Below are 14316 nucleotides of genomic sequence, written 5' to 3' on the forward strand. Positions count from 1 at the left end.
AATACTTCATTACACCTTCAAGGCAAAATTCAGGGATTTTTCCCTCGTTCCCGTATAACTACCCTCAACAATAGAGGATTAATCCCAGGTGATAAAATAGACCCTACGAACTTTGAGGTCTCCAACAGCCCACTTATGTTATTGAAGGTGTTTTGTTTATGTCCATATATCTATCTTCCTGCAAACTTTATCAATATTAGGTTAAGTAGCACACTGGAACTTGTAGTGATATCAACCAACATGCAGCATGTGACTTTAAAATCTCCTAAAATGAGCAATGATAATGATAAACAATGAATTTTTTGTGCCGTACAAAAGCTATATCTGCTGGTTTTAGCAAATCTTCAAAGTAATAAAAGACTGAAGAAAGAAACGCTACAATTTTCCTATTGATTTTTCACTTACATGCATCTCTCTAAACGTGAAATTTTCCATTCATACAAAAAATCTCGAAAGTTTTCACATTTTTCACCTCTCTTGATCAACCATCTTGTATAAAGAGCTAAAAAATGTAGGTTTATTTAGAACAAGAATTGCGTTACAGGTGTAGTTGAGAGAAACTTGTCACAGTCGCAGATTTTAAAAGGTATCCACGAAAATAAGGTAGTGCCCAATGATTTTTTTTCATGGTTTTCAGAGATGAAATAATGGGTTATAAAGGATAATTAAGATTAGTGTTGTAGCTTTCTGGCAACGGGAGATATTTGACCTCAAAGTTGTCAAATATTTGGATGAATCGAAAAGTCTAAAAACACAGTCGTATATTTTCCTCTGTTGATTGACAAGCCGACAATCAATTTGACTGATATTTGTGGCGGACATTAACTAAGGATGTAAAAATATGTGTGCAAACTCTCAGAGTAGTTGATTAAATACCATCGCAGTGAGAGCTTCATACATTTTACCTATTTTGAAGCGATTTTCTTGGTGAAAACCAAGAAAAATGGGGGGGGGGTTCTATCTCTCCCCCTGAAAAAACCAAAACAGAAACCAGTTTTTCTTTTTGAGTTTTGGGGTAGACCCTTTAAACTGGCTTATTTTAATTGAAATCGGTGAGATGACGTATAGCACGATTGCCCGGTGCTCTCGTGGACACGCTCTTAAGTTAAAACCTAGCTAAGACCTGTGATAGTACCACCCCTCCCTCCCTTTCCTCCCATTTTGTTTCTATGTTCTTATATTCAGAATTCCCACATGGTACTGATGTTTAGAAATGTATTCCTTTTTTTAATGCGATGGTCAATTTTAAGTTTTCGAAGGAAGCGAGTGAGGAAATAAGGATGGTGAGGTCCTGGGGTGCCCAAGAGGTGTTTCCAGTCTCTTCTCGTTTTCTCTAGCCCATTCGCTTTGCTAGCAGCTAAGATAATTTGTTTTTTTTTAGATTATTTGAATCATAATGGTGTTTATGAAAAAAATAATGAACGTGCAACAGTTGCATCGCATGGTTATAACATTATTATCCTTATTAATTTCTATTTACATTATCACGTGTTTATGAAAAAAGGATGAACATGCAACGGTTGTATCTGCATGGTTATATAACCAAAGTGTAATAGCCTAATGAAATTGTTATCATCTGTATGTTACATTCTACACACTGAATTGAGTGTTCTACTCAATAAAATCAGTTGTATCTAAGCTAATTCATATGGCTAATGACTGTTTGCAGATCTTAAGATTTACTTCTTTAAAAAACTCGAAGGCGTTTCTGTCATGTCAATCTTGGAGCTAAATCTTGAATACTTAATCATATAATTATATAGAAATCGTCACATATCATGAACCAAGACATTTAATTAAAAAAATCTCCAAAAAAGTCGAAAAAGTAGAGCACGAAGCTTAAATTGGCTGAAAAAATTTCTCAGGTACAGCAGTTACCCTCTGACTCGCACCACTGACCAAGAAATAACTTCTCCTAACAATACCAATACAGTATTTAGATAAATTAAGAAAGAAAAATGAAGAAAATTTCAATGAAAGGATAATTAGTTGATTCAATACCTAAGTCTCCAAACTAACGACTTGAGAGTTGTATAGCAAACGGTAGAGAGAAATTGCGAATGAGATTTATGAGAAAAGTCGGCATTCTTGTTTAGGACGATTTGACGATTTACCGCACTAAGACTAAACTTTTGTATACCTCCGTTCGAGAGTAGAACTGGACTCCTAAGCACTTGCGAAATTTCTAATGATAACGAGGATGATTGTAATCCCGTCTGAGTTATAATCACACGAGTTATAAACAAAATCGAATAATTGCGAAGCAGGGGTGCATTTAATTAGTAAACAGCTTAAACGATTGCTGAACATTGGACAACCGAAAGTAATGGAACCAATTTATCACAACTATGACTAAACTTGCGAAAAAATACACTTCAGCAAAAAGAACTTATAATGCTATAATTTCAGCTGATGTGCATTGTCCAGTTTTACAGACATGACTCGTAATCTCTCCTATACCACTGTCCGATTTTGAACATGATACTGCGCCGTGTTGAGGGGGGTTGGAACGATTTTGGTTGCCACACCCCTCCATAAGACTCTGTGAAATTACCCTCCCTCGATGTCAATCAATTTTTTTTTTTTTTATGGCGACGACTAATACCCTCTTAAAACTGTGGGATCCTCTCGAAGACGATAACTAAATTGAGCCGCTGACAATCTGTGGGGATGGTGAATTTCTCCATAGTTTTGGTCAAAGGTGAACGTAAGTTCAGTATCTACTTAGAAATCTCCAAGTGCATATATCATGGTTCATTGTAACTCTGAAGTTTGAGCATCTATCTCGACTCCGACTGGCTTCACAGACTTTGCCTCTCCCATTTGGGGTTTAATTTTGTGTAGCCGAGAGGGCCGTGCTTGTCGAAGTCTTCTTTTGAAACGTTCTCTTATCTAAGTGAGGAATGTGAGGCACTAATTAGATACTTTCCTTTCGCTAGCAAACATTTTTTTCCTGTTGAAAACGTGCGTTATGAAGACTCATATTTATCCATACCTCACTATTTCTCAAGCAGTGAAAGAAGAAAATCGAGAAGCCCTGCCGAAAAAAGGGGTCCAGTAAATAGATAAGCAGATAAATAAATAAATAGTTAATTAAAAAAAAAAACCTGTAGGTTAGAAAAACGTCAAAGGAGTATTAACCCTTTAACTCCCAAGATCTCATTGGTAATTCTCCTTACTGTCTGCTATATAGTGGTTGTGATTTTAGTTTGGAGAATTTGGTATTTGATCAACTAGTAATCCCCTAATTAATGTTTTTCTTCATTCTCATGACTTGACTGCTTGATACTGTATTAATATTGTAACGAAAAATTCTGTCTTGATCACTCATGGGAGTTAAAGGGTTATTTTTCTTTTTTTTTTCACCATGAATAAAGAGTCTTCTCGTAAAATTAACGGTCCCACACTTCTTTTTATTTTCAGTCATTCTTTTCTATCGGCTATCGGCTAAGCCTGATCTAATTAAGGGCACTCTAAGCGTAAGAATTAATGGTATCTTGGTACTTCAGAGGTTTTAGCAGGTCTATAGTTTTAGAGATAGGCCATCACAACCTAATTTAACTAATTTTCTCGCTTTAAGTTCTCTCTGTGCTTAACATTAACTTTAAAAGTTTCTGAATCAGAAAGTTAATCTGAGTTACACCTTACTCATTTTGAAAGTTTGATAATCATCTTCTTGGAAATACGCCTTAACATTCCTCTAGAAGTAGCACCTCAGGCGTATCAGCTCTTAGCTTTGTACTTTACCTGTGTAGAGTTTAGGATGACAAACATGTAAGAAAACGCAATGTGCAACGGCGACAAGAAACCAATCAGCCACGTAACTCCAAGCAACGGAGTCAACACCACGCATGCTCGAACACCAACCCTGAAGGCGAAAAAGAGATTTGTATTCAACCTGAAAACTCGATTCCTCAGGGAAACAAATCCCAGACCGTCGGATTTCGCAATCGGACGTCCAACAACGGAGCTACAGTACTCAATAAAGTGCTATACCATTATGAAGTTCATTGTGTCAAGTATCTGGCATTCTGTTGGGAACAGCTTTGTTGAAAGGCTCGTGTGATTCATAGGAAGAGGGAAATGTTCATCCTACCTGATCTGCTCACTCTGGTTGTCTTTCACATGTTGGATTGTGATAATTTCCTTGATAACTCGCACGAGGATCGCTATATTAATCTTTACAAGCAATAATAGGAAAACATGTTATTTAATTTTTGTATATTGTCCATCAGGAATGGTATAAAATATGAGAAAAAAAGAGGACAGAAGCGGGAAAAAGGGGCGGCAGCTAAGAGTGATGTCGACTCCACTAATTAGGATTTTCAATAAGAAATGTTTTGGCACAAGAGTATGGGAAGTAACTGGAGTACATTTTGAAAAATAGGTCTAATAGTTTAAGTCCCTAAGCCATTTGCTATTATACAGCTTTGGGAATATAAATTGGTTCTCAAGACACTTTGGGGTTTAGTGGATGGATCAATAGATTCCTCCTCTCTGTTTCTCCTTTATAAAAAGAAAAAAGAAATCCTTGACTGGATCATGATGCCTTACTTAAAACCAAAGGAGGATCTGTGAACGGGATGAGATTGACCACTTTCGTTTATGTTTTGGCATTTTTTGTGGAATGTTGACGAAGGAAGACTCTAATAGACTTATTGGAAATCTGACAAGACATATCGAAATATATTTTAGATTTAAGTGCTAAATATTTTTTAAAAAGAAGTTTCAACACATACAAGTTCGATTAGTCCAACAAAGGAAACAAAAATCCAGATGATTTTGTTTCTTGAAGATATCCAGCAGCTTGGGGTTTAGAACAAAAAAAAAATAATGGATGAATGGATAAATGTATCAATAAAACAAGGAATAGAAATTGAAAAGAGAGAAAGGCCAAAGGAAGAAAAAAAAAAAGATAGAGGACTTAGTTTCGATCCACACATTCGACGTGAAGAAGATTACCAGAGGGGAGCTCACAACCCTTCCCCTGGTTCTTCTCCGTTCAGGTGGCTGGCACATATGGCACATATCCGCAGCGATACTTCCGGGTCCATAGAGAGGATGTAGTAGGTAAAATTTCAAACTTACTACTGATCACTAACATAATTCTCGATTCCATCTTCTCCTGCAACGATACCTAAAGATGCAGTAACTATAACCGCAGGAAGTCCTAAAACAAAAGTGCGCAATTAATAAAGCTGGCACGGTTGACAAAAACAAATACTAGATAATTTCTAGGGCCACGATATCTACTTTTTAAAATAGTTTAATGACATTATTTTCGCTTTATCATAAATAATAATTATTCATTTAATAATTGACTATTTTATGGTTAGTATTGATGGTCAATCCGACTTTTGCATTGAAACATTGCATAAAAGCATAAAACTAAGGAAAAACACCATTGTATATATATATCTATATATATATATATATATATATATGTTTCGGTTGAAAACTGCTTTGCTTTATTAGATTTATGATAGTGGCCTGGTTTTCAATAGGATTCAATATTGTCACATCTTAAGAAGTAGCTTTACTTACCCCAACAAAGGCCATGAAAGCGACAGATTTTATAGTTGATGTTGTACACCTTTACAACAAATAAGTAAATGTAAGCTCCCTCGACAAGCATCCAGCAGAAAGCTGCCATCAGGAAGTACTGCATGAGAGCAGCAACTGTGACACAGGCAGCCTGTAAGGAATCATCATCAATAGGCTGATGTACTGATAAGCAAGAATTTATCAGAAAAAAGAAACAGCCCAATCCAGTTTATCTTAAAAAAAAAAAAACACTGAAGGATAAATAATATTAATTGAACTGAGTGGAGTGCAACTTGGGCTGAAATCATAGGCGTGATTTCAGAATTGAACGAGGGCGCAGCGCGAGTTGGATTTGAAATCACAAGTATGATTTCAGACCAAAATTGCACGACACGAGGTTCAATTACATCTTTATTATATCCATTTTGAAATCGCTCAAATACAGGACTTGGTAAATTAAAATATTTTATTGATGCAGTACTGAGCTGGTTTGAAATTAAATTCATCCATTTTTTGGAGGGAAAAAGTAACAGTTTAGGAAACAAAAGAAGGAAAATTTACCACGTGATACTCTTTGACTCAAATTTTACTTCAATTTGATTGGTTACTTTAAACAAGCCTTGAAATCTGTTTGGATGTTTTGTTTTTTAGCGTAGCCTTCTCATTGGCTGGGAAAAAGATGTGATTTAAAACAAGAAATGGTGCGATTCGTGCATAAATCGCACTAATTAGAGCCAGTCAGATTACAGGGACCACCAGTGATTTCAAAATGGCTGTAATAAAGATGTAAAACATTCTGCTCCAACTCTCACCTTGTTTTCTGTGGCATCAATCCCAGCAAAGAAGACAATGTGTCCAGCTCCAATGCAAGATGTTAGTCCCACTCGAATATGGGACATGGGTGCTTGCCTGTCTCTACAGAAGCCCAAAACAAATAGACGTGTTAGGAAATGTGAAAACCAAAAGGAAGAAGATTCAACTAAGGAAATGAAGGAAGAGAAAACTTACCTCAATAAATTCATATCTAATGTGCTGGTGATGTCCTTCGCTCTTAACTATCTGTCTACCTTGTGCAAATTTCATAGCTGACTTCCTTTTTAAATTTGTGGGCTATTTTGTCTCAGTTTAGTTAATTTGACCGACAGAATGTTTGAAACCACCGTCAGGTTACCCTACCTCCCAGGTTTATTCAGGTTGATTACACGTCAGTCTTTGTCAACCAAAAGGTTCTTTACTCTCACCTGGACTATCAGACGACACAATAAAAAAGACCACATCCTTCATGCTAAATTGACCAATACCTTGAGCAATTTTTAGTTCGCAAGTTATACCATATAACTAAAGTAGACCTACGTTAGCCGTATATAGCTGATGATTGTTACAGAAACTCCAGCCAGCGATAGAGCCATCCCAACACGTGTAAGAACTGTTAATATCCTGTCATCTTCCTTTGAAGTCAATTGAAATACACGACCTTCATTTTAAATGGACTTCTTTAGCGTAAAACCATGCTCCTGAACTTCAGGGGCACTTCGAAAAAGACTGATTTTTTAGTGAACATTCCAAGCTCATAGGAATCAGGGTGTCACATGAACCTCCTTATAAGTGGCAGATAGTAACTAAAAATACACTTCCTTGAGTGTATCTGAGTGCAATTGACCCAACACACTTTTAGGGCTGTTCTTTCTTTCAAGCCACAGCACTCCTAACTGAATGTTTTGGAAACACTTTATAATGGCCAATTTTTATGTCAAGCAAGCGAATTGTACAGCAAAGGTTTTTGAAGTACTAACACTACAAATGCATTTTCTTTGCAATTACCTTGTTTGATTAAAGTATAAAGTTGACATGATACATACTGACAACTAATACAATTATGCACCATGGAAAGAACACTAAATGAAACTCATACCTTTGTATCCGTTGTACTATTTTCATCTTTACTTGCAGTAGTATCCACTAGAACAGCAAAGTGAGTTAAATGATTGCACTTGCATTCCGTTTGGGATTCGCTGATGATTCTGGTGAAACATCCTTGCGATGACCAACCCTCGGGGCTTTATACGAAAAAAAAATTCATGTGGTTTATTGTAGTTCCAGGGTATAGAATATAATAAAGCTCTCTAAATGGCCAACACAATACATGTAGGTGTAGAAAGACATCTCGTGTAATTGTGCAAGAAGTAAATTTCGGCCGAAAATAGCGAGCCTTACCCATCTCCAAACATGTCCCAGAATACACACTCTCTGCTTCTTCCACCGGCCTAAAATGAATTTAAAAAGTACGAATCAAGAGGAAGTTTATAGCAACAAGATATCATAAACTCTATAATCCCTTGATGGGAAATATAAAGTTTGAAATCTAAGATTTTTATACACAAGCTTAATATCATGAGATGGTTGAGCGTTATCACCTGAGTTGATGATGTAAATTGGCCACCGTATAGAGATTATAGAGCGATGTTTCGCGTGTCAGGCAAACTGTCATAGAGAAAGCTATAGATTGAACAAGGTTTACAAGGGGGATGTGAACTCCTTTCATTGTAGAGGTGATGTAGATACCTTTATGTGTTTAAAAACCAAGGTGACGTTCTCCAGTAATACATCTGCAGGCTCAGGGTATATTTCAACGGACATGATTATGGAGTTCAGCTCCCTGATAACAAAAACAACAAAAAAATACTAAATGAAATTTTAAATAGCTTTGAAGCAAACAAATATGTAAATGCATTTATTCGAAATAAAAAAAAAAGTTGTAAAATGTATGCTTGCTCACTTCTACTTCTTGGCCTTGGTTTTTGAAAAGAGACAATAATTTAAAACCACGAGGCAGGTTTTTTTTTTAGTTTTTTATTTATCATTATTTTTTTTACTGTAGTCTTTATACTTTGATTTAACAAACGTATTTGATTTTGTTACTGCTGAAATACAAACCTCTTTTTGTTGGTTCCTCTGGTCTTCTTGTCTGATATAAACAGCTCGGTGAGATTTTTGTACATTACTCCTACAACCATTGAGCCTTGATGGAGTTAAATTGAATGAAATGATAACTAAGGTAACGGTCAATATTTATCGCCTGGTGTAGGGGCTGTCAGAGGGTTTTGATTGTGAATTTAACTAATTCCCCCTCACAGGGGTTGATTGGCAGCCAATTTTCTATAGTTCAACCCCTCCCCTCCTTTACTCTGTAGGCAGCCACTGATCCTCTCTCCCCCCCCCCATGGTGTGTTAAAAAAGCTTCAAATATGGTCGAAGATATTTTGTTTACTTCCTCTCTTTTCTTATTCTATGTTTGGCAGAACTGCACCGTGGAATTGTTTAAGCCTCGATTTCAAAGATAAGTCTGTGTTTTTTTGTTCTTGTTTTTGTTTTTGTTTTTGTTTTTGTTTTTCCTTTTCTTTTCTTCACACCTATTTCTCGATCTATCTCTTCCGCCATGATATCACTGCCATCGGATAACAAAAAAATTTTACTCAGGGGTTCAGATATTACTGACTGAGATTACGCCTTAACATACTCACAATTCTCTTGGGCGTTTCGATATGAAATTTCCACGAAGTTTTCGTTTTCGGGATCAGCAAAACGAAATTTTTTGCCCCTGTCCCGGTGAGGGCGACTGGCAAAAACATCTACGATGACGGGTTATACAGAAAAAAAAAAAAAGAAATCCATGTAATCTCAAGACTATTTAGATATACGTGTTTTTAGGGTGTCGATTTAGTCCGATAGTAGAATATTAAGCCCCATGTATTTTCAATCAAATTTTCTTGAGTGCGATTGGTCTTGTCCCAGCTTAAAGTAAGACTCATCCAGTAAAATTTTCCAATAATTACTTCATTTTCCTCAATATCAGGTAAGAAGAAAGACATTATTTTGTAGAATTTAGTTTATAAATTAAGTAACACTACCTATTTGGAACGAAGGATAAGCTAAGTAACTAAATTATTCAAGACGGAAAAAGGAAAAAATGGCTGAGGGCTACAAGGGACAAGCCTGCGTGGACATTGAGTGGAGCCGTAAAGTTAATTTTTTTTGCTTGGTTTTTTTTTTGTTTTTTGTTTTTATTTTCATCATCATTTTCTTCATATGGTTTACCTGCAACTTCGCTTGAGAAGGAAATGTTGGTAGCTGTAGTGTTCAAACGTGCTTGAATGTGTCTCCTCAAGAAGTCCTCGAGAGCCAGTGTGGAGAGCATCCCGTTATACTTCGTATTGGACGACGTTATGTTTTTGAGTAAAGAGAACGCGGCCTGTTTATAAGAATCGAAGGAGAGTTATTTGCAGATATATACCTAGAGTGATTTATTTTATATTTCATTTTTATCATTGCAATCAATTTTGCCCTTGAAGTTTTAAAGGTTGTAACGAGCCATTAGTTTTTGACAGAGTAAAATCTTCGAGATTGGGTAAACTACAGGAACACTTTAACTTCCAAGATCTCATTTGTAATTCTCCTTACTGTCTGCTACATAATTCTTGTAATGCTAGTTCAGAGAATTTGGTATTGGATCAGGTAATATTTCCCTAATTGATATTGTTCTTTATTATCGTAGCTTGCCTGCTTGATATTGTATTGATATTGTAAGGAGAAATTCTGTCTTTATCGCTTATGGGAGCTAAAGGGTTAAATCCAGCTAATGGCAAATTTTTAATGTTGCGAAATCTTTTGATACTTTAGATGCATACTTTGAATACCTGACATGTATATGGCTGGCACGCCCGATGATTCGGATTTCATTCGAGTTCTCAAACAGCTTGTAGCAATTGACTTTACGGGTTAGTTTACTTGCGTAGCGTGGAGCTATTCTGTAAAGTATTGTATAGCGATATTGTGCCTCGCTTTTTTTCGCTACCGGCTACACTATAATTTAACGCAGTTTTCGTGTCGTCTATTCTGGAAAAGCAATATCATTGTCAAATTGCATTACCTGAAAATCTTTCATCTTCTTTGGGTTAAGTTTTCTGTACATTGCCGGAATAAGAAACCTCTAAATGGACCAAATAAATAAACATGGGATCAAATAATGAATCAAGCAGCCACGTTTGCCAATCTTTCAGTCAATCTTCCAGATTTTGAAATCTGTTAGTCAATCAGTTGGTCAGTCAGTCAGGCAGACAATTATTTAGTTAATCAATGATTTGCCCTCCTCATACGAGTTAACCAGTTTTTAAAGTCAAGTTATATATCAGATATGCTTTCAGTATTGCTCTAATTATGAATCTTTAGCCATTACCTCTTCATGTTCTTTCTGCTTCTTTTTTGTTATGTTTCCTGCGAGAATTGATGGAAAAGTGGAATTGGAAGTAAATAAGCGGTGTTTTGTTTGTTTATATATATATATTTTAATTGCTTTGCTTCGTTGTGGTTTCCCTTTTTTGTTTGGTTTCGTCTTTTCCCTCATTTCTCTTAGCGAAAGATTTGGCATTCATGGGAAATAACTGCCAGACGAAGTGTTGCCCTAAAAAGTGAGAGTTAGGTAATCGTTACCATATTATAGCATATCGCGGGCGCAAGTCCTTCCTATAATCCTAATTAACGAGCTATTGTGGTAAAGCAAAATGTTATCAATCCTCATGTAACCATAACAAGACATGTACAGTTTCACTTTCGTCTACAAGTTCCCGTCGAATTTAGCCAAGAGGTTTCACACCTTTTAAGTTTGTTTTCAGTTGCATACATTTTTGAGCTCAAAACGAAAATGCAAGAAATTTGTACATTTTTCGTTTTGCTTTTCGAACCACAAATATTGTTTTGAAGTGTTGATGTTTCCTAAAAGTATTATTCAATAGCGTAATTTAAATTGCACAATGTCAGAATGAGCATAATTTTGAACACAAACCCTCGCAATTTTCTGGCCATGAATTAAAATGAACAACGATTCAAGCGCACTAAGCCCTCTACGCTGTCTCCTACACGCAAGAAATCCGTTCGTCTTTAACTTCTGAGCTGAAAATTAACAAATCTTTCAATAGAGATTTGGTATCGAGAAGCTGAAGTTGCGCCTCGAGTAACTCTTACGCTTCTCTCGTGCTCTCCAAACTTCCCTCGTGCATTCATACCTCGATATACGCATACTGAGCATAAACTAATATGTTAGTGAACTAGCATGCTGATAGTGTTAATTTAACCCATGGCAAGTTTTCGTTCACTTACCCCAATTTCTAAATGCTTTGTAGAAAATCCGATTGCAAAGCTCTCCTTGACCAAATTCGGGTCTGATATAAATCCCCCACTTTCTTTTACCACTAAGTAACGTAAAATTTTGAAGATTTCCAACTTGAAGATTGTGAGAACAGTTTTCAGGGACGGATTTGTTAAGTTTAAGACATCGGCCTAATGATTTACAACACCAGTGAAGGGAAGTATTTGGAAGGAAGCTACAGCATCTCCAATTCCACCGGCCTAGCAGTCCATCCTTTTTAAGTTTCCAACAAGTTGTTCGTCTCCTGAAAAAGGGGTCTTTGGAGCGGATATCTTTGCATTTGCTCCCTGCTAACGAAGCATATCAAAGAAAAATAGAAGTCTACTGAGTTTAACACCGGAAATAGCAGCATCCTGTTAGAGTTAGTATTGGTTTCAGTCAGAAGGGAAATAAACTTATCTAGTGTTTACTTTCTCTGGACAGTTATAAAAAACGCCAAAAAAAATATATTAACAAAGTCAAAATTTTCCTGCTAAACTTTCTCGATCTGAACCAAAAGAAGAGGCTGAAGCTTGATTAACCGTTCAAAGTGAATTTTGAAAAGCTCATGTCTCAAGTTTGAGTCTTTCGTCTCGACAGACCATGGTTCTGCTTGGTTTTGTCATTTATTCTACAGTAGATTGAAACGGAGCATCTCAAACACTTGACGCAACTACTTCTGCGTAATTTGGCAAAACGGTCCTATTCAAACGAATTTTCAATTTACACAGAACCGCTCTCGTTTCGCTGTGCGCGAAATATTTTTATCTCTAGTAAGCTAACACTGTTTTCAAGTTGAACTAGTTTCATTAAGACGGGATATGAATGTAGCGGCATACCGCGCTTGTACTGCTGCTTAACGAGTTGCACAATCCAGCCATTAACATTCCAAAATTCCAAAATTCAAAGAAGACAGAAGATTACAAGTAAGTCATTCGAGGTAAAGTTTTGGAGCGACAATTTTAAAATAAGAGAGAGCGGTTTTTGAAGAATACTTCTCCCTTAGGAAAAAAGCCTAAGATCGAAACTGCCTCAGTCAGGTTAAATCGTGATACTTAAAATATCTCTAAAGAGTCTGCCATTCCCATTTTATAATCCAAACATGTTATTCTTCTTTTCATTTCCAACGTAAAAGCTGAAAGACTCTCTTTCAACCCTTGTTGCCGACATTTGTTCGTAATGTTGACATCTTTTAAAAATTAACACAATGCTAAATTTAAACATAAATTCGCTATATGTGATGGAAGGGAAATGTCGCAAAATGTAGGCAAAGTTTTTCTGTTTATCGATGACAACTCCAAAACAATTTTTTTTACCGAGGCTTAGTTACATCTCACGCAAAATAAGTCTTTGCAGCGAGGAAACGCATCTGACAATTCGTGAAGTCGAATCAGTTGGAGCCAAGCCAATTTGAATTTAGTGATATACATGACATAAGGGATGAGGCGAAGTTTAAAATGCAAAATAATTTGACATGCATTCTATGTAACATTAGTCAAGTGGTATATTATTACGCGTAAGCTTAAGTATCTATTGCATAGATCGGTCTTTGACAATTTTTATCTCAAAGGTAGCACTGATCCACGAAAATCGGCTGGATTTTATTTTAACCGAAAAAGTTAATTGTTTTGCATTGTTTTTTTTCTACCAAAGTTGTCCATATTGTTGATATACCGCAACTTTGGGATGTTTTCCGTTTAAGGAATATGGGAGAAATTTTAACTTGTACTCCAAAAAATGACAGGGAATACTCATATCTATCTATATGTGATCCATTAAGAAATTATGTCAATGGTTTTGAAGGCTTTTAGCAGTAAGGAGTAGTTTCTTGTCGATGAGTAGTACTTAGAAAGTAGAGATGTCAAGTTAAAGATGTTAACCCACTCACCTAGATCGACCGTCATGAAGAAAACTGAACTAAATGCTAACGCGTGCCAAAGTGCTTTCATCATTCCAGGCTTGAGATGCACTGAGGTGACTCAAACGGCAGAATATAGCTTGTCTTTCCTCGATCCACGTTTAATGATGTATGGAGTAGATCCAATTTTGCACCAGATATTTCCAGCTGTGTATTTTATTTTGCAATATTAATGTGATCTTTTTAGCGAACAAACAATAGGCCGATTATTTTTTTTTTCCCTTCTTGATGTGAGTATAACCGGGTAATGATGTAATGCATCCGGGTGCTCCGAAGAAAAAAAAACAGGAATAACTAGCTTTTCTGTTGACGTTTTAGGTCTTACAGTCCCGGATGGGAGTTATTGCCAACTGATACTTATTATACCACATGCTAACTAACACGCTGTTAATGGAAATCTAAACATACCACGAAATTGATCTATCAGCAAATTCTTTAACTTTACGAACAAAATATCTACATGCTTCTTGAAAGAAAAAAAAATAATCAAGATAGAAGGAGGTATTATGTGAGATTAAGGATCCTCTGATTCCAGGAGAGAGATTTGAACTTCAGTCCACAGAAGTCCTCCTAAATTGATCTGCCATATTAACGATCAGTCCGCCATATTTAATAAGATCCCTGCGCACCATGGACTCCTAAGGCCGTTGCCAATGCCACGAAATTTGAATAT

The 14316-nt window shown here is 36.3% G+C and overlaps 1 protein-coding gene across 1 annotated transcript; it reads right to left on the reverse strand.

The window, feature by feature from the left end:
* Positions 1 to 1361: 1361 nt before the first annotated feature.
* LOC149051507 (adhesion G protein-coupled receptor L4-like) lies at positions 1362 to 12033 on the reverse strand. Its single transcript, XM_089184252.1, has 18 exons — positions 11698 to 12033; positions 10778 to 10815; positions 10472 to 10531; positions 9640 to 9793; positions 9066 to 9173; positions 8479 to 8563; positions 8107 to 8200; positions 7759 to 7808; positions 7457 to 7601; positions 6898 to 6992; positions 6357 to 6459; positions 5545 to 5695; positions 5089 to 5170; positions 4740 to 4806; positions 4097 to 4179; positions 3748 to 3868; positions 2996 to 3037; positions 1362 to 2892 (listed from the first exon to the last, which is right to left on the reverse strand). The coding sequence occupies exons 3-18, from the start codon at positions 10511 to 10513 to the stop codon at positions 2755 to 2757; spliced, it is 1560 nt and encodes a 519-aa protein (XP_089040378.1). The 5' UTR covers positions 10514 to 10531; positions 10778 to 10815; positions 11698 to 12033; the 3' UTR covers positions 1362 to 2754.
* Between the last annotated feature and the right edge of the window lie 2283 nt (positions 12034 to 14316).

The sequence above is a fragment of the Pocillopora damicornis genome, chromosome 1 (assembly GCF_964200805.1).
Source record: "Pocillopora damicornis chromosome 1, jaPocDami1.2, whole genome shotgun sequence".
Lineage (NCBI taxonomy): Eukaryota > Metazoa > Cnidaria > Anthozoa > Scleractinia > Pocilloporidae > Pocillopora > Pocillopora damicornis.